This window comes from Wolffia australiana, chromosome 19, assembly GCF_029677425.1.
Source record: "Wolffia australiana isolate 7733 chromosome 19, ASM2967742v1".
NCBI lineage: Eukaryota > Viridiplantae > Streptophyta > Magnoliopsida > Alismatales > Araceae > Wolffia > Wolffia australiana.
Genome location: NC_135853.1, coordinates 7,255,470 through 7,276,935, shown reverse-complemented (window position 1 = coordinate 7,276,935; position 21,466 = coordinate 7,255,470). Strand labels below are relative to the sequence as shown.

The window sequence follows — 21,466 nt, the reverse complement described above, 5'->3', positions numbered from 1 at the left end:
GGATATATTATCATAACCATCAAGACAGACTAATTTCCTCATGATTGCAAGCTCTTCCAAGACCAGGAGGTTAATTCCATGAATTCCTGAAAAGAATAGGATCTAAGTTTTCATAAGAACTTTTAATGCTGAACATGTGATTGATACCTTTAACAACTGATAGACTTTTCTTGATTTAATTCAAGGTGAATGAAGAACCTACAGACAACATATTTGGCATTTCTAATTGACCCCCAATGATTAAGTCGTGGGGTATTTAATAATCACCAATATATTGCTACTAAAAAGTTGTACTTTTGTGTATTTAATGTATATATTTTCATTTATATTATCATCAATGCATGTTTTTATATCATAAAATATTTATTCTAAATTTAGAATGAGGCTCTCATTTTTTATTTTATAGCATTTTAACATAGTTCTCAGACATTAATTTCATAAATAAAATATTTTTACAAGTCATAAAATATATACTTGGATTTACTTAAATAATTTTAGGGATTTATATATATTTGAAAAAGGAAATTATGATTTTTTCCTATTTTTTGATACTTTAATGCAATTTTATTTCATTAAATCACGAAGGAAATAATTTTATAAGTCAGAACACATATTTGGATTAATCTAATTCAAATTATTTAAACAAATTGATATTCTGATTTCTCAAATTTCATGATATTTTAATTGAATTTTTTAACATTAATTTCATAGAGAAAATAAATTTATGTTTCAAATATACTATTTTGAATTTATTCAAACATGTTTATTGATTTTTTTAGTTTTTAAGGTCTTCCTATATTTTCATGCCATTATGTTAATTCGCTATCAGAAGAGAAACAAAATCGGTAGTTCCATCTTTGCCTCCATTATCCATCATTCATCTTGGATTTATAAAAGACTCCTGCGATTATAATACAAGGCAACCTTGTAGTTTGTTCTTAATTTCAATTTTCTGAATGATTCTGTGCATTGAAAGTCTCATTTGCTTTTGTTTTTGTGCTCCAAGAGAAAATGATTGAAGGAGTGAGGTTTTTATTTAGACAAATTAATAAAAGCACCAATCATCCTGGAGGCAGGTGAAGACAAGGTTATAGTGGTCTTCATCTTGTTTAGGTTCATGTCTTCATCCTTTTTTGAGGATACCATCGCCAAAAACCTAGGTTTTCACCATACCTCATGCCTCCACCAAACTTTGCCACTCGTTAGTGTATTTTGATCTCATCTTAGCCACACAATGATATATCCACATCACTTGCCCTTGTTCTATCGCTCGTTGGCACATATCAGTCACATCCAATTGTGATATTTCATTCTTCCTCTCCAATAAACTTACGCCACCACTTTCAACCATCAGCCAGAGCTTACAAAGTCCAGAAAAATGAATTTAATTACAATTAATTAGGATTTCTCACTAGAAAGTTCCCATAACACCCATAATAATCCTATCATTTTGGATAACTTAGTTTAATTAGGATAAGTATTATTTTTATTATTATTTTTACTAATTTTATTTCACAAAATTAGGTTTAATTCCTAAAATAAATAGTAAAATCACAATATACACAAAATTAAGGCTTAAATTGAACTATTCAATACTTACTCCAAGTGGATTCGACCCTTATTCTCCTTTCTCTCATTAGGAAATTGATAGATATTGTTGAAAAAGATAGAAGCCTTAAATGACTTTTGTAGCGCCAATTTATGTTTCAACAAGTCTGTGAAGGTAATTTTGTGTATAAGATGGGATTGTTCTTGTATGAGATGAGATGGTGTGAAGTTCTTGGATGAGATGGTGAAAATATCAGAGAAAGAGTTATCCAATGTTTTCTCCAACATATAACTATCAATTATGATGAGTGATTAGGTTTTGACATCTAACCATTACATCTTTCAATCTAGGAGTTTCATATAGATGATGCATTTTACAAATACTATAATTGATGATAGAAAGGCTCAATTTGAGGGTTAATTGAAGCCATTGTACCTTTTAAAAGATGTTGTGTATCTTGAAACCTCAAATGTTGGTGACTCAACCTATAAATTGTGTTTAACTTATTCAATATTATATATATTATTCATACAATATATTTAGTTAAATAATTATCCAATAAAGAGTTCATGGGCTTATAGACTAGGACATGGACCTAGAAGTTCACACAAATAAGGTTTTTTTGGACAATAGGATTATTATGAAAAACTTCAAATAACTATAAAATGAAGTAAACTAAAAAAAAATCTACTCTTTCTTTGGTTTCCCCTCTATCATCTCTCCCAATGGCCCTCTGCCCTTATGATGCAACAGGAATGGCAAGAAGATCCATCCTGGATCAACAATGTTGTTTATTGAGTAGAAGATGAGGATATTAGATGTGTCAAGGAACTCACAAATACACCTAGATGAATAACATGTGAGGCTCAAGAGGACTCATTGAAGGAATAAAAAGGAAAAAATTTACTCCAGAGAAGGTGATTCAATCATCTACATTCTAATTTTTATTACAAAGGCGTATTACCATTCATATTTCTGTTATTGCGTGAACTATCTTCGGATCGTTGATCAGACCCATAAAATCCAACAACTATATGAATCACTTATCTGAATCTGACCAAAATTAAATACATAAAAAACATAACAATTAATTATAAAAAATATATTAAAATCATCATTTATATTCTAAACTCAACATGCACAAGTGTTTCAGTGAACTCTGTGGTAGTTAAGGTTGGGAGATTTGACCTTATTGGTAAAATGATCTATTGAACTAGCATTTTGGCTCATCAAATATTCCATTTCATTGGCTAACTCAGTGCAAAATAGGCCCCATATAATTGGTGTATGAATTGAGATTGAGCATAATTGGTAGATCTATATGCCCAAACTATTAACAGTTAGATCAGAAAACTGATCGGTTGATTGAACATGATGATAGATGGGTTCTCATTATTTTATAAACACCATTTCTAAAGAAATTAAAAATACCAAATTTATTCTCCCCTGATGGCTCCTCTCCCCCCTCTGCACATTCGTGAGTACCTCCTTCCATACCCCACTTCTGCGTCATTCCCTTGTGATAACCCTTGTGGCCTTTTTTTTTATGGTTGTTGTAATAGTGCCACCAGTGGATTTAGGTGTGTTAGTGACCTTGATAAAAATATGATGACTCTAGTGATGGTTCCATGAGTAAGCCTTCATTTTATAAAAAATTAAAAATATGTAGATTGTGCTTAATGGGCATATAGATCAATCAGAAGGATTTTTCCCATCTGATTGATGATGCTTGATTAAGATCCACATATAATATTGATCAAACTATTGAAATTAAACCATTCAGACGTGATGTCTAAATTATGATCTAACTTGATCATATTAGATCAGCCAACCTTACTTCTATCCATAATTCTGAGTGTTTCATTCTTATAAAATAATATAATAAATTCAAAAATGAATAATATAAATAGCTTTGACTTTACCTAGTGTGAATTTCCCTTTCTCACTTATAACACAAATAAATATTACTTTATCTTCAACAAAGTAGTTTGTCATCAGATAAAATACTACAACTTCAACTGAAACATAAAATGGCAATTTTTTTTAAAGCAAAAAATCACATTAGACACCCACAACACAATAATCCTTATAGTTAAGGAAATTTAGATATGAAATTAAGATAGTTAATAACTATTATTATTTATTATTTATATTTTAATTAAATAAATCAAATAATAATATATAGATTATTTTCTATATAATGGTCCCATTTTACTCGAAACTTTTCAGGATGTCATTCATAAACAAATTTCTTTTAAAATGATTATATGAATTAGTGTGATAATAGCTAAAAAGGAAAAAATAAAAAGGTAAGCAACTTATGAATAAGTCCTTAACCCAAACATTGAGCTTACCCTTACGTATGTATAAAGCAGCTCCATATGAATAATTAAGCAACTGATGAATAATTTTAGCATTAAGCAAACTCTTTAAGTTTCTTTATTCATAAAATTAAGAAAACTCTATATGAATAATTTAACCGCAAAGGAATTAACCAAACTCTATACAAATAAAGGTAAGGAACTTATATTTGAAGAAATTAAAAGAGGATCTAAGCAAACTCTATAAGAGTAATTTTAACGCAAAGGAAATTTTCCTAGAACTACAAGTACAAGATACTATGTAACTAACTATTGATAATTTAATGCACTATAAGGGAGTGCGGTTATTTAAGTGCTAGTTTTCAGAAAATGAGTGGCATACATATATAATTATTGAGTTATTTAAAATATAAATAATCATATATTATGTATAAAAAATTATGATCATTTTAAATTTATTTTCTCTGAGAATTAATTATTTTTAGGTAAAAAAATTAACGGATAAAATAAATTTAAAATGATTATTACGATCTCAATAGATAAAACATCATCTAGGATAGGAAATAAGGAAATGATGGCATATTATTGCACTTATTAATCGTAGGGAATAAGTAGCAATAAAGTAATGATAATAAAAAAAGAAAAAATAAAACAAAATATGAACTCTCAGAAAAATTGAATATGTTTCAATTATAGAGGAAATGACACTTCTACAATGCGGAAACAGTCACCTGAGTTCTGAGACTAGATACTGATCTTTAGTCCCTGAAGTTTCCATTGGGTATTGGATGGCATAGGTGTTACTTTGGCACATTTAAGTCTCCAAAAACGGTTCTATATATCTTGGAAATCTAGAAAGAATTCAATATATGCTTTACAAATTTCATGAGTCAGACCTCAATCACTGATATACATAAGACTATTGAAAAACATTCTTGGTCTAAATATTTAAACGGGGTGCGAATAAAAGAACTGGAAATCCCAAATTTATTTCCAGGTCAACTTAATTTGGGTTCTTACAAGTGTAAGTTTTCTGAATATGATACACAGAAATGCTCATAAGAATATCCAAAGATAAAATCCCAAAGTATATGGGATAGCTAATGTATTTATATAATCAAAATGAGAACACAGTAAATCCAAACTAGATTTCGAGGTCAACTTTATTTTGGCTCTTCAAACTAGAAATTCACTGAAACCAGTACATAGAAATCCAACAAAAGATTAATAGATAGAAGACCCAACAGATTATATAAGGTCTTCTCGAATAGCAGGTAGATTTAGACCCAACCTCAAAAAATCAAGGGACAAATTAACTAATACCAATTGTGGGGCCTTTTCCTTCCTCCTTTGTTCTCTCCCCCTTTTTTGTTGTCACATTTAGGGTTTGAGGAGAGACGACTCAGTGACGTAGGGGCAGAATGGGATGTTGCATAATCCATACGCTATACCATCCTTGCCAGACCCAATAAGGTGGACATGACAGATGACTTGATAGATACACTTAAGAATATATTATTGTTTCAATGAAGGTGGACAAGATTGATATACTATACAATATATCATTTTTTGAATGATGGTGGACATGATAGAAATACTACACAAAATATTATTTTTTCAGTCCGTACGAAAAAATAATTATTCATTTTATTTAAATTTTTTTAAAGAATTTTAAAATATTTCAAAGACTTTTGGATCAACATCATCCTGGAGATAATGGATCTAGGCAAACCGTGAAATGCTGATGCTCTCTCTCTCTCATTCTCTTTCTATGCAATATGAAGAGGGCCCGGCCCCTGCATCCAATCTCTGCCACAAGATTCTTTTGATTTTTGTTCAAAACAACTTTTTGTTTTTTTATTTAGATGTCACATTTATTTTTATTAAATTGTTCTGGACCAAAACTTAGTTATGGACAAATCTTATGGCTTCATTCTGGACCATAACTTTCATTGAACCGGGCCCGGCCGGTCCACTACACGTGAAAATAAATCATGGGCAGATCTTATGGTTGGTTTCCAATCATCTTATTTCATATTTAAGATCCTTTTATTTAATGCTCAATAAGTTTGACCCTGTTGCAATGAATATTTGTAATTTGTTAAATTGGATTTTGTATGGAGAGAGCGAGAGAAAAGGGAGAGAGAGAGAGAGAGAGAGAGAGAGAGAGAGAGAGAGAGAGAGAGAGAGAGAGAGAGAGAGAGAGAGAAAGGGAGAGAGAGAGAGAGAGAAAGAGAGAAAGGGAGAGAGAGAAAGAGAGAGAGGGAGAGAGAGAGAAAGAGAGAAAGAGAGAAAGGGAGAGAGAGAAAGAGAGAGAGGGAGAGAGAGAAAGAGAGAGAGAGAGGGATAGAGAGAGAAAGAGAGAAAGAGAGAGAGAGAGAGAGAGAGAGAGAGAGAGAGAGAGAGAGAGAGAGAGAGAGAGAGAGAGAGAGAGAGCGAGAGAGAGAGAAGCCCAGGAAATCTTGTGGGCCTTACTTATGGTATGTGGGTCTTGGTAGGTCGAAAATCATTGTCGGCGGTACCTTCACCGCCCTGGCTTTTCAAGTTATACGGCCTTGTGGCTCAGAATCACCCCCAGAAAGAGAGAAGAGAGAGAGAGAGAGAGAGAGAGAGAGAGAGAGAAGAGAAGAGAAGAGAGAGACAGAGAAAAGAAGAGAAGAGAGAGACAGAGAAAAGAAGAATTAGAGAACAGCAGAGAGAGACAGAAGAGTAGGGACAGAGGAGTAGAGCGAGGGAAGAATGGAGACAGAGAAGAGAGAGAAGACTAGAGAGAAAGAAGAGCGAGAGACAATGAAGAGGAGCCAGAGAAAAGTAGAGGAAAAGAGAGAGAGAGAGATGAGTAGAGAGAGAGAAGAACGAGAGACGATGAGAGTAGAGAGAGAGAGAGAAGAACGAGAGACGATGAGAGTAGAGAGAGAGAGAAGAACGAGAGACGATGAAGAGTAGAGAGAGAGAGAGAAGAACGAGAGACGATGAAGAGTAGAGAGAGAGAGAGAAGAACGAGAGACGATGAAGAGTAGAGAGAGAGAGAAGAACGAGAGACGATGAAGAGTAGAGAGAGAGAAGAACGAGAGACGGTGAAGAGTAGAGAGAAAAGAGTAGAGGGAGAGAGAGACACAAAGAGAAGAACGATAGACGATGAAGAGTAGAGAGAGAAGAGTAGAGACAGAGAAGAGTGGAGGGAAAGAGAGAAACAGAGAAGAGAGACTGAGAAGAGTGTAGAGAGAGATAAGGAAGAGTAGAGAGAGAAAATAGAGAGCGAGAGAGAGAGCGAATAGTTGAGAGAGAAAATAGAGAGAGAGAGAGAGGCACACGGAGGTAGAAGAACTTCACTCTCATCAAATCTGCTTTCTGGGGTTCAGAGAGATTGATTGAGAGAGATAGACAAATATAGAGAGAGGGAGTCAGGAAAAGGACTTCAACCCCATCAAATCAGCTTTCTGACGTTCAGAGAGATTGAGAGATAGAGATAGAGAGAGATATAGATAGACCCATAGAGAGAAAGTTTGTGTGTAAGAAAAAGAACGTCACAGTTTCAGCACCACCGAATCAGCTTTATGGGATTTAGAGAGACTGGGAGATAGAGAGAGAAAGAGAACTTCAACACCATGAAATAGAGAGAGAACTATAGAGAGTGAGATAGAGATAGAGAGAGAGATGTAGAGAAATAGAGAGACTAGATAGATCCATAGAGAGAGAGAGAGTTTTGTGTAAGGAAAATAACGTCACTGTTTCAGCACCATCGAATAAGCTTTCTGGGATTTAGAGAGATTGGGTGATAGAGAGAGAAAGAGAACTTCACCACCATCAACTAGAGAGAGATAGAGACTGAGATAGAGAGAGATGTAGAGAAATAGAGATTTAAAAATAGAGATCTAATGCTCTGTCTCCCCCTCTCTCAATCACTCTTCCTCTCCCTCTCCCTGTCCATTTCTATGTCTCTCCCTCTCTCGGTCTCTCTTCTTCTCCAATTCTCTGTCTCCCCCTCTCTCAATCACTCTTCCTCTCCCTCTCCCTCTCCCTCTCCATTTCTATGTCTCTCCCCCTCCCTCTCTGTATTCTTCTCCAATGCTCTGTCTCCCCCTCTCTCAATCACTCTTCCTCTCCCTCTCACGGTTTCTCTTCTTCTTCAATTCTCTGTCTCCCCTTCTCTCAATCACTCTTCCTCTCCCTTTCCCTCTCCATTTCTATGTCTCTCCCTCTCACGGTCTCTCTTCTTCTCCAATTCTCTGTCTCCCCCTCTCTCGATCACTCTTCCTCTCCCCCTCCCTCTCTATTTCTATGTCTCTCCCTCTCACGGTCTCTATTCTTCTCCAATTCTCTGTCTCCCCCCTATCTATCACTTTATCTCTCCCTCTCCATTTCTATGTCTCTCCCTATCACAGTCTCTCTTCTTCTGCAATGCTCTGTCTCCCCCTCTCTCAATCACTCTTCCTCTCCCTCTCCCTCTCCCTCTCCATTTCTATTTCTCTCCCTCTCACGGTCTCTATTCTTCTCCAATGCTCTGTCTCCCCCTCTTTCAATCACTCATCCCCTCCCTCTCCCTCTCCCTCTCCCTCTCCCTCTTCTTCTCCAATGCTCTGTCTCCCCTTCTCTCAATCACTCTTCCTCTCTCTATCCCTCTCCATTTCTATGTCTATCCCTCTCCCTCTCCCTCTTCTTCTCCAATTCTCTGTCTCCCCCTCTCGCAATCACTTTTCCTCTCCCTCTCCCTCCCCCTCTCCCTATTCTTCTTTCTTCACACACATCCTCTCCCTCTCCCTCTCCCCCTCCCTCTTTTTCTCCAATGCTCTGTCTATACAGTTGGTCGTACGGTTATCCAAACTCTCACTGTCTCTGTACGGTTTCCGTTGGCACCGGGCAGATTCATTGTTCTAGCGCCGACTCGGCTATGGAGCATAGGGAGCATTTCTGAAGTCCTTCGGAATTTGGGTTGCTTAGTTATTGGTAAGTTTTCCTTCTTGATTCGATTTCGGTTCGTGCTGATTTGGCTTGGTTTTTCCAAATAATTTCCTCTCTCTATGTTGATTTCGCCGTTTCTCTATGTCCGCGTAAATTTTTTGGTTGTATTGATCATCGCTTAATAAGACATATTCAATTGAAAAGGATACTCTATCACAAAAAACGCTAAAAGTAAGTTATCTGTTCTTGATTCTACTTTACTGTTGTCTTGAAGTCATTCAATACTGATGTCTTCGTCGTATTACGAAGGAATGGTTGGTATACCCTTGATTAAAATTTTAAAACCATGGTATTTATGTTTGATCCATGAAACAAAGATCTCTTGGATAAACCAACGTATTTGTGTTGTATTGCGTGAAATTGGATCAACTAATGTTTGGAAATGTCTCTGCTGCTTTCTCTCTATCTTTGTCTCCCAATTGATTTATCTATCTTTCTCATCATTTAGGATGAACTTGTAATTTAAGATGCCTAGAGCACCTCGATCGCATACCTCTGCTTCCTCCGAGAGCTCTGCATCGACAAAGGGGAGTGTTGGCCACATCCAAAAGAAGAGGAAGAGAAAGAACGAATGCGCCGCACGGATACACTTCACAGAGGTGGCGCCTAGGGTTTTCACATGCAATTTATGTGTGACTCGTACTAGGGGTCGTGCAGTGATAGTATAGCAGAACAAGTATAGTTGCAGTACGGTCTTATGGCAACATTTGCTAAATGTGCACCGTAAAGAGTATAACGAATTGAAGGTTCAAGAAGGGAGCTCTTCTAACCAACCTTCAGTGGCGAACATCTTTGACCGACCAAGTATAGAAAAATTGTACTTCATTGGTCGCACGTCAGAGACGACAAAAGAAGAGCTCGTACGCTTCATTTGTTAGTCACCCGCACCATAGAATATTGTATGTAAGAAATATTTCATACGACTACTGCGATACATTGCACAAGAGGAGATTTCGATTCCATCGACAAGGGCTGTGAAAGAAAGAGCTTTCAAGTTTTACACTGAGTTAAAGATCGGTATTCGTGACCAATTGGAGAGTGTCGATAAAGTGGCCATTACTCTAGATTGTTGAACTTTTGCCAATCGAATCTCATTTATAGGACTCAACGTTTATTGGATAGATACAGCATGGAAAATGTGTGAATGTGTCCTCGCTATACGTTAGTTGGAGGGCTCACATAGTGGGGAGTGCTTGAGCGAGATTGTGTTGGAGGTTCTGGCCGATTTATGTTGAGCGCAAAGGTCTGCGCAATTACGACAGACAATGTGTCAAATAATTCAACAGTGATGGCGACATTAGAACGAGACTTGCGCTCAGTGAACCCCCATTTTACTACAAAGAGACATGTGTTGTGTATTGTACACGTCATCAACTTAGTTATGGAGGCCGGACTGAAGGCGCTCGATGTCGTCTACGGTGGGCCCGAGGCAAGCTTCATTGATGAAGTAGACCTCACAAACCTTGACAACGTGTTAGATGCGGAGGAGTCGGATCCTCCTGCAATTTCCATAGGGGACGTTGTTCGGTGCCTAAGAGAGGTGGTCATCGCTATATGAGGATCGTCGAAGAAAGAGGCGAAATATCTCTTTGAGAGAGATACTGAGTTTACCAGAGATAGAAACCAGATTAAAGGGTGAGATAGATAGAGATTGAGTTAGTGAGAGAATTTGAGGTTAGATTATTGGGCTGATATCTTAGTAGATATCTATATGGGGGAAGTTAGAGAGATAAGGGATGAAACTGGAAGTTGTGAGAGAGATAAAGTACGAGAGACAAACTGAGGTATATAAACTAACATAGATAGTGATAGAGAGTATGGGAGAAATCTAGAGAGAGAAAATTAAAGAGACAAAGGATGATACAATCACTGAGACATATTGATATACATAGAGAAACTTAGGTAGCTAGGGACAGAGAGTGTGAGAGGTCTAGAGAGAGATAAAGCTAGAGAGAGAGAAATCTCGAGAGAAAGAATTAAAGCTAGATAGAGAGATCTAGAGAGAAAGAGAGAAATCTAGAGAGAAAGAGGTAAAGCTAGAAAGAAAAATATAGAGACAGAATGCTAGAGGGATAGGATAAGACAATTAATGAGACATTAAGTAAAATAGAGACACTAAGGTAGAGCGAGAGAGATAGATATAGAGAAAGAAATCTAGAGAGAGAGGAGCAGCTAGAGAGAAATATGTAGATATAAAGGATGAGACAATCAGTGAGACATTCAGAGAGTGCGAGACAAAATTACCGAGAGAAATTTGGAGAGAGAAAAATCTAGAAAGAGAGATAAAGCTAGAGATAAATATAGATAAATAAAGACAGAGATAAAGGATGAAACATATAGACGTACATATAAGGTACCTAGTGCCCTAGAGATAGAGAGAAAACTATAGAGAAAATTTTTGGAGAGAGGGAAACATCTATAGAGAGAAAAAGCTAATGAGAGAAATCTAGAGAGAGAGAGAGATAGTTACCGATAGAAATCTACAGAGAGAGAGAGAGCGATAGCTAACGATAGAAATCTAGAGAGATAGCTAGCGATACAAATCTAGAGAGAGAGGTAGCTAGCGATAGAAATCTGGAGAGACACAGATAGCTAGCGAAGAAATCTAGAGAGAGACAGATAGCTAGCGAAGAAATCTAGAGAGAGACAGATAGCTAGCGAAGAAATCTAGAGAGAGACAGATAGCTAGCGATAGAGACCTAGACAGAGAGATAGCTAGCGATAGAGACCTAGACGGAGAGATAGCTAGCGATAGGAATCTAGAGAGAGAAAGATATAGCTAGTGATAGAAATGTAGAGAGAGACAGATAGCTAGCGAAAGAAATCTAGAGAGAGACAGCTAGCTAGCGATAGAGACCTAGACAGAGAGATAGCTAGCGATAGGAATCTAGAGAGAGAGATAGCTCGAGATAGGAATCGAGAGAGAGAGAGATAGCTAGCGTTAGAAATCTAGAGAGAGAGATAGCTTGCGATAGAAATCTAGAGAGAGAGAAAGCTAGCGCTAGAAATCTAGACAGAGAGATAGCTAGCGATAGAAATCTAGAGAGAGAGATAGCTAGCGATAGAAATCTAAAGAGTCAGAAAGCTAGTGATAGAAATCTAGAGAGAGAAAGCTAGCGAGAGAAATCAATAGAAAGAGAAATCTAGCGAGATAAATCTAGAGAGAAAATTCAGGGGAGGGAGAAAGATAAAGAGAGAAAGTTAGAGAGAGAAAACGACTGACGTTGAGATATTTTGCCCCGCAGCGGGGAATATGTGGGCGGAGGCATCTCTCTCCCTCTCTCTCTCTCTCTCTCTCTCTCTCTCTCTCTCTCTCTCTCTCTCTCTATCTCTCTCTCTCTCTCTGCAAACGCGTGGCGAGAGACCTCCATGCCAAGGGACACGAGCAGGCCCGCAGGATGGGTGCCACCCTCCATCCTTCTCCCCTATAAACAGAGAGAACAACCCACCAAGAGAGAAAGAGAGACTTAGAGAGAGAGAGAGAGCTAGAGAGAGCTAGAGAGAGAGACTTGGAGAGCTAGAGAGAGCAAGAGAGAGAGAGCTAGAGAGAGAGGGAGCTAGAGAGAGAGAGTTAGAGAGAGAACATGCTGGGCGTGTTTAGCAGCGCCGTGGCGGCGCCGCCGGAGGAGTTGGCGGCGGCGGCGGGCCGCTCGCCCTCGCCGAAGACGAAAGCTTCGGAGCTGGTCGCCCGCTTCCTCTCCTCGGCCGACCCCGCCGTCGCCGTCAACGTCAACGGTGACGGAAGCCACCTCGCCTTCTCTCACCTCCACGACTCTCCTTTCAGCCCCAGGTAATGGTAGCTCCTCCTTTCACCCAACCCAACCCCCTTGGATGACGGATGACGTGACGGGACAGACGGAACGGGCCATGGTTTTAGGGCTTCGTCCCCTTCTGTTCCTCTCCCTCGTTCCGGACTGATGACGGATGACGGGTCGGACTCCATCCTGTTCTTGTTCCCAGCTCAGGACTGATGACTGATGACGTGTTGGCTTTCGTCCAGTTCATATCCCAAGCTCGGGACTGATGACGGGTTAAATTTCGTCCCGTCCGCGATCCGAGGTCAGGACTGATGACTGATGACGGGTTGAATTTCGTCCCGTCCTCGATCCGAGGTCAGGACTGATGACTGATGACTGATGACGGGTTGAATTACGTCCCATCCTTGTTCCAAGGTCAGGACTGATGACTGATGACAGGTTGAATTACGTCCCGTCCTCCAACCGAGGTGAGGACTGATGACTGATGATGGACTGGATTCCGTCCCGTTCCTGTTCTGGGATCAGGACTGATGACTGATAACGGGTTGGATTTCGTCCCGTCCTTGTTCCGAGGTCAGGACTGATGACTGATGATGGGTTGGATTCTGTCCCGTTCCTGTTCTGAGATCAGGACTGATGATGGGTTGGATTCGGTTCCGTTCCGTTCTTGTTCCGCTCCTGTTCCGAGCTTGGACTGATGACTGATGATGGGTTGGATTCAGTTCCGTTCATATAACAAACTCAGGATTGATGACTGATGGTGGGTTGGATTAGGTCATGTTCAGTTTGCCATCTTTGTCATCTAATTTGTGTTTATTTGGCTTATTGATATAAATTAATCGTTATTTTTCACTTCTTTTACTAATCTAGGAATTTATGTGACAAGTTTATCTTACCACCCTTTTAATTTATTCAGGGTAGTAATAAAATCTTTCAAGGCTGGAGAATTTGGTAGGATTACTAAGATTGAAATGGAAATAAGGGTGGGTCGAAGAGAAAGGCAGGCTCCACTTATTAAAATACAATAAAAGAAGTTCTATTGATCTGACTAGAAAACTATTTATATAGTTAAATGAAAAAGTTTCCAGATGAATTAGTGAAATTCCAGTTCGTTTTTTGTTGCATAAATCTCTCATAATTATCCAATACACTATACCTGCTTGAAAGCTCACTATGTTTAAGGGCTCAATAACCTATTTGAGTATGGTACTTTTTTTGGAAGCTTTGATATATACAAGTTGCCTAACTCGTTTAATTAATCTTTTGACCTAAATTTTTTATGTTGATTCTTCTTCCAACTTTGAATTTGACTTTATTGAAATATAGAGATCATATCTAAGTTATATATATATCATCCACCAGGATGGCTTCCCTGTCCAACCCGCGACCGTACTAAATTTCTATTTTATGATTTCTTCTAGAACTTTAGAACTATGATTCAGATGGGACCGCTCCGAAAAGACAACCTGGATGATCATATGATCCATCTAGTGAAATACTGGATGGACTAAAAATCGGAAGGAATATACTAAATTTCCATTTTATGATTTTTTCTTGAATTTTAGAACATTTATGATTCAGTGAGTACTAGACGGAACAGACAGCTCCAAAAAGACAACATGATGATCATATTGACTAGATGATCATCTAGTATTGACAAGATGGACTAAACTGGGGGAAAAAACCCTTTTCCCCCAATTCCTGTAGGAAACCCTAAATCCTAAAAAGGGATAATTGACGACGACGATGACGATTTCGTCGTTTCTCCCGTCGTTTCCTCAAGAATTTCTCCCTAATTTTGCTTCGGATTAGGTCATTCGCGGTGAAAGACGACATATTCTGCGTTTTCCGCGGCGCGATTGAGAACATTTCGAGCTTGAAGCAGCACTACGGGCTGAGCAAGAAGGAGAACGAGGTGATAATGGTGATCGAAGCTTACAAGGCGCTCCGCGACCGCGCTCCCTTCCCCCCCAGCCAGATGGTCGCCCTTCTCCGCGGCTCCTTCGCCTTCCTCATCTTCGATCGCTCCTCCTCCTCCCTCTTCGCTGCCGCCGTAGGCTCCGATTCTCAACTGTTCTTGCTTTTCTTTCTGGCTTATATATATAGTGTTCATGGTTTCTTTATTTTTTAGGATTTTTTCTTGAAAAATGTTATTGCTACTTCTGAACATTGTATTGTATATAAGATATAGTGTTCATCATTTTTTAGTCTTATAGGATTTTATTGAAAAATGTGATTGCTATTTTGAACATTGAATTGTATATAAGATATAGTGTTCATCATGTTTTTAGTCTTATAGGATTTTATTGAAAAATGTTATTGCTACTTTTGAACATTCTATTGTATATAAGATATAGTGTCCATCGTTTTTTTAGTCGTATAAGATTTTATTGAAAAATGTGATTGCTATTCTGAACATGTTATTGTATATAAGATATAGTGTCCATCGTTTTTTTAGTCTTATAAGATTTTATTGAAAAATGTGATTGCTATTCTGAACATTTTATTGTATATAAGATATAGTGTCCATCGTTTTTTTAGTCTGATAAGATTTTATTGAAAAATGTGATTGCTATTCTGAACATTTTATTGTGAGCTAGATATAGTTTTGATTATTCCTTTATCTTGTAAGGTTTTCTCGAAAATGTTGTTGCTATTTTTAGCATTTTATAACTTTTTTAGTATTGATCACTTTTTTAGTCTGATAAGGTTTTTGTGAAAAATGTGATTTATTTTGAACCTTGTATTATGTATAAGATTTAGTGTTGATCATTATATTGAAAATGGGATTGCTATTTTGAACATTATATTGTGCGATGGATATAGTTTTGATTATTCCTTTATCTTATAAGGTTTTCTTGAAAATGTTATTGCTATTGTTAGCATTTTATTGTGTGCTGGAGAAAGTGTTAATTGTTTCTTTATTTTATAATAATTTCTTGAAAATGTTGTTCCTCCTATTAGCATTATACTGTGAATAATATGGAGCGTTGATTATTTCTTTATTTTAAAATATTTTCTTGAAAATGTTATTGCTCTTATTAGCATTATATTGTGAATAATATATATTGTTGATGATTTCTTTATTTCATAAGATTTTTCTTGAAAGTGCTATTGCTATTTTTAGCATTATATCGTGAATAATACATATTGTTGATTATTTCTTTATTTTATAAGATTTTTCTTGAAAATGATACTGCTATTTTTAGCATTATATTGGGTGCTGGAGAAAGTGTTAATTGTTTCTTTATTATATAAGGTTTTCTTAAAAATGGTATTGCTCTTTTAGCATTATATTGTGAATAATATACAGTGTTGATTATTTATTTATATTATAAGATTTTCTTGAAAATGTTATTGATATTTTAGCATTATACTGTGAGATGGATATAGTTTTGATTATTACTTTATTTTTATTTTATAATATTTTCTTTAAAATGTTATAGCTCTTATTAGTATTATATTGTGTTATTGATATACCATAGATTTTCAATGGTTTATTACATGAAGTGATAGGTTTTCTTAAAAGTGTTATTGTTATTTTTTGATTTGTATTGTCTAATAGATGTAACTTTGATTTCAGGGCTTATTAAATGAAGCTCATGATAGATTTTGTTTAAAATTTTATTTCTATTTTTAGCTTTACACTTTGTAATTGATGCGACGTACATTTTTCATGGCTTATTAAAAGAAGGTCATGATAGATTTTCTTGAAAATGGCATGGCTTTGTTTTGTATTATATTTGTGTAACAGACGTGACATAGATTTTTCATGGCTTATTAAATGAAGGTGATGATAGATTTTCTTGAAAATGGCATTGCTATTTTTTGCATTATACTGTGTAATAGATGTGACATTGAATTTCGTGGCTCATTAACTGAAGGAAAATATAGATTGTCTTGACAAAATTATTACTATTCTTAGCATTATATTATTTATATATATATATATACACATGGATTTTCATGGCTTATATGATGAAGGTGATGATAGATTTTCTTGAAATAATTATTGCTATTTTCAGTATTATATTGTATAATTTCACGGATTATTAAATGAAGTGATATAGCTTTCTGGTTTAATCTCGGCCGTTGGATGACAATCATGTGGTTTTAAGCGCAGGATCCACACGGGGAGGTGCCCTTCTTCTGGGGGACAACGGCTGATGGATTTTTGGCCTTTGCCGATGATCTCGATCTTCTCAGAGGAGCTTGTGGCAAGTCGATTGCTGCCTTCCCCCGAGGTAGTTGACGATCCAGTTAGTTTTTTTTCTGTAGGAAGTATGGTTACAAAAGTGACTTCAGTTCGCAGACTTCAGTCTGTAGGGCTCTCATGCGGAGTCATTTCTGTCTTTAGTCAGCAGTCATCCATCCAAGATGATGGATGATGTTAGGATGTAGGAAGAAGAATATAATTGTAGGGAAAAAATAAAATAAAAATTTTAAATATAATCAGAAATGTGATAATCATATAATATTTAAGAATAAATCTCAATCCAAATCTAAAATTCCCCCAACTTCGTCATAGTCGTCAGATGACGGGTTGAGAGTTAAGGGAATGTATGGTTTATGGGTTGCTTCCTCTTATTCTTAGTCATTCACATGGATCGTCCTCATCGACGATAACGACTATCTGGGTTGGTGTGAAGGATTAAAAGGTTATTTTCCCTTTTCTTTAGACATAAGTTATTTTTGTCATCTGGGTCTCTGTCATTGGTTCCTTTCTTCGTCGTGGACTGATGGGAGACTAGAGACGATGACGAAATGTGGACGGATGGTAGTTGAGATGACAACAATTCCATCATTTAACTCTCATCTGATGATGCGTTTGGTCATCATTAAATGGGGTATTTCCCCTTATCTCTCAAATATAAGTCATTTTCGTCGTTCAGATCCCGTCATCCGTCCTTTTTCTTCACCGTGGACTAATGACAGAACGGGACTGATGAGGGAATGGCGAGGGTGATGAAATGTGGACAGACGACAATAGAGATGACGAGACTCCATCCGTCGACATTTCATTGTCCAGATTCCATCATCCATCCTTTCTTCTCGAAGATTAATGACAGAACGGAACTGATGATGGAATGGTGCTGATGACAGTAGAGATGATGACGAGACTCCATCTGTTCGCATTTCGTTGTCCATCCGTTTTCTTCATCGGGAACTAATGACAGAATGGGACTGATGATGGAATGGTGACGATGATGAAATGTGGACTGATGACGATAGAGACGAGGAGACTCCATCATCAACCCCACCAGATTCAGTCTTGTTCTACGTGTTCTTATTACAAGAACAAGAACTGATTAGAATGATTGATTGATTTGTTCCAAGTGTTCTTGTTACAAGAACAAGAACTGATTAGAATGATTGATTGATTTGCTCCAAGTGTTCTTGTTACAAGAACAAGAACTGATTAGAATGATTGATTGATTTGTTCCAAGTGTTCTTGTTACAAGAACAAGAACTGATTAGAATGATTGATTGATTTGTTCTAAGTGTTCTTGTTAGGGGGGATGACTGATTGATTTGATTAGTCTGACAAGATAACACTGATTAGAATCTTTGAATTTTTTGATTAAGGTTGCTTCTACTGCACGAATATCGGAGGATTGAAGAGCTACGAGAATCCCAAGAACAAGATTACTGCCGTCCCCGCGTCTGAGGAAGAGATCTGGGGGGCCACATTCAAGGTTGGCGCTCAAACCCTAACCTTCTCTTGATCTTCAATCTGATTTTTCTCTGCGCATTAAACTAATCAACGAGGAATCTATTGATTAGTCGTATTAAATATTTAAAAAAGGAAATTGGTTAGGATTCCATCGGTAGAATAATCGGAAATAATGATGTATTTCCTGCGGAGAATCCGGAAAGATGATCTGGATTGTAGACAAAGTGCGTAGAAACTTTTATACTTGATTTGTCTTGTTACATTTTAAAAAATGAACATCTGATTGGGTTCCATCTGTATAATATTTGGACAGATTGGGGAGAATCCTGCATTGAATAGGGAAAGATGATCTGGATTGTATTAAAAAATGCGTAGGAACTTCCATGACATTGATTAGTCTTGTAACATTTGAAAAAATGAACATCTGATAGGATTCCATCTGTAGAATATTTGGACAGATTGCTGAAAATCCTGCGATGAATAGGGAAAGATGATCTGGATTATAGGGAAAAATGCGTTGGAACTTTCATGGCATTGATTAGTCTTGTAACATTTAAAAAAATGATAGGATTCCATCAGTAGAATATTTGGACAGATTGCTGAAAATCCTGCGTTGAATAGGGAAAGATGATCTGGATTGTATTAAAAAACGCATTGGAACTTCCATGGCATTGATTAGCAATATTACATTTGAAAAAATGAACATCTGATAGGATTCCATCAGTAGAATAATTGGATAGATGGCTGAAAATCCTGCGTTGAATAGGAAAAGATGATCTGGATTGTATAAAAAAGTGTAGAAACTTCCTTGCTCTTGAATCTGTCATCTGAATTGATTATTCGTTCTAGATAGAAAAAATAAGTATTAACTAGGATTCCACCGGTAGAATAATCACAAAATTCTGAAATTTCTGCAGAGAAAATTCTTTCAAGATCTTGAATTTTTCATTTTAAATGAATTCTTCGCACTAGATGCAATTTACAAACGTTGAATAATAAACTCTAAAAAATTATCTCTGGGAAAACATTCTTAAACCGAATCCTGAAAGATTAACTAGAGTTAGAATTGGATAGAGTTCTCTTCTCTGAACAATTAAATGGAGCTCAATAAACTGACTAGTGTCTTCTGTGCAGGAAGAAGCTACTCCAGTCTTTGCAGCCATAAATTAGAAATATTCTGCAGACAATAATACTGCAAATCATGAGCTAGTGATGCTTTCGGCTACTGGACTTTCGCCATCTCGGGTGCAATGTCCAACCGCTTCGCCTTGCATCACGTGCAGGTGGTGTAAATAAATTAAATTAATTTTGGAGAATTAATTTAATTCAGTGTATGTTTTCTGCAGTGTATCAGCCAAAATCTAGACCTGATTTGCTTGCCAATTTTCATAATTCAGTGTATGTTGTACCAAAAAAGTATCAATAACTTTGGAATGATCTTTCTTGAATAAAATCATATTGAATCTTTGTTGCATAAGGCATGTGTCTAAGGAAGATAATAGAAATAACTGTAGTATTAAAATAATTTTCATTACTTCATGATAAAATTCTTTCTGAGAACATGTTAGGCGAATTTGTCAGATATCTCAAATTCATGTAAGACTTTCACTAATTTGTTGCTCATCATCTACCCGGAATGGCGGCTAGACAGATCTTCCAAGTTCAAGACACACTCACACACAGTTCATTGAACATTGGTCCAGTGGACAATTATTCCTGAAAGCGAAACTTTAATTTCTGATGTCCAAGCAATAATGTTAATCAAGAATTGGCACATGCTCCTACTTGGTTCACAGTTTTTTATTCCAATCCTTAAACATCCTGAGTAATGTGTTCAACACTGTGTTTTTACAAGGAAGAATCACATATTTTGGGTATAATATGACATAAGTCTCTTCATTGATGGCTCAAGAGTGAAAGGGCATGCTATGCAAGCAATGAAGAGTGTGAGCTCATTCTTGCTCTGTCCCATGATCAATTCATTAAACTCTAGCTCAAGATTTTTCATAGAAGAAAAAAAGGTCTGTGATGGAAAACTGATCAATAGAGATGTATGTGGTTTTATCATGCATTAATTGGGTAACATCCTTTCATATGTTTCCACCCTTTTGATGTGCACCCTTTCTCCTCATTAGATAATATTTTCTCTCTATCATTCTGCTTACTTGCAAATCATTGAAATATTCAGCAGTTTTAAAGACTCTACCACAATTATTTGGATTCTGATTTGGTGGAAAGAACACCAACAACCTCTTTTTTGTTCTTTGACTCTTGTGAAATGGGCATAAAAACACTCTAAAAGAGTTACATGAACATGTTATTATATAATTATGAGAGAATAAGTTCCCATGCACATAAAATATAAAGAATAAAGAAGCTAAATAACTTGGAGTAATGAGTAAAAAGAAAATTTAAAATTGAGGGAGATAAAACATAAATTAACATTTAGTGTTAATTATGGGATAAATCTGCATGTTAATAAGAAAACACAAAAATGCGATAAATAATAAAATCCACAAACGGGAAGTAAGAGTTAAATGTTGAGACATATCCCAATGCTAATAAGAAGAGCCAAAATATGATAAATTAACAAAAAAATAAACAGAAAGTAAGAATTAAATTATGAGACAAATCCACAGGATAATGCTAACATGCATAAATAAGTTAACAATCAAAAAAAGAAATGGAAAGTAAGAGTCAATGGAACTGACGCACATGATAATAAGAAAACACAGAAATAATAATTAAATTAAGGCTACATCAATAATAATTAAAAACATAAATGAAAATTAAGAGTTAAATAATGGGACAAATTCTCAGGCTAATAAGGCTACATCAGTAATGACATAAATAATAAAAATCATAACTAAGAAGTAATAATTACATAGTGGGCCTTATGCCCAGGTTCATAAGAAACACAGAAATATATACATAAATCGTAGAAGAACTAGGTAACATATCCACCAAAAAATCTGTCAATATATAGTTAAAACGAATTTTAATTCAAGAAATAAGATAGCACAGTTGCAGAATAAATAAGCATATGAAAATTACGAGTGTGGACAGAAAATGAAAAGTGAATGGAGACATTAGAAAAGTGCATGCACGATGAGAGGAATTGATTGGAGGGAGCACAGAGAGAGGGAAGAGAGAATGTAGAAAACATAGAGGCATTAGAGACTGCCTTTGGAGAACATTTGGT

The 21,466-nt window shown here is 36.4% G+C and overlaps 1 protein-coding gene across 2 annotated transcripts; it reads left to right on the top strand.

Moving 5' to 3' along the window:
• Positions 1-12,266: 12,266 nt before the first annotated feature.
• AILP1 (aluminum induced protein with YGL and LRDR motifs) lies at positions 12,267-19,741 on the top strand. 2 transcript variants are annotated; one of them, XR_013584654.1, is made up of 6 exons: positions 12,267-12,622; positions 14,403-14,643; positions 16,714-16,834; positions 18,177-18,286; positions 19,399-19,547; positions 19,611-19,741. XR_013584654.1 is itself a non-coding variant. In XM_078590470.1 (5 exons), exons 1-5 carry the CDS (start codon positions 12,417-12,419, stop codon positions 19,432-19,434), a joined length of 714 nt encoding a protein of 237 aa, XP_078446596.1. In that variant the 5' UTR covers positions 12,267-12,416; the 3' UTR covers positions 19,435-19,741. The 2 variants fall into 2 exon arrangements, 1 of the variants encoding a protein (XP_078446596.1); XM_078590470.1 differs by having other exon boundaries at positions 19,399-19,741.
• Positions 19,742-21,466: the final 1,725 nt, after the last annotated feature.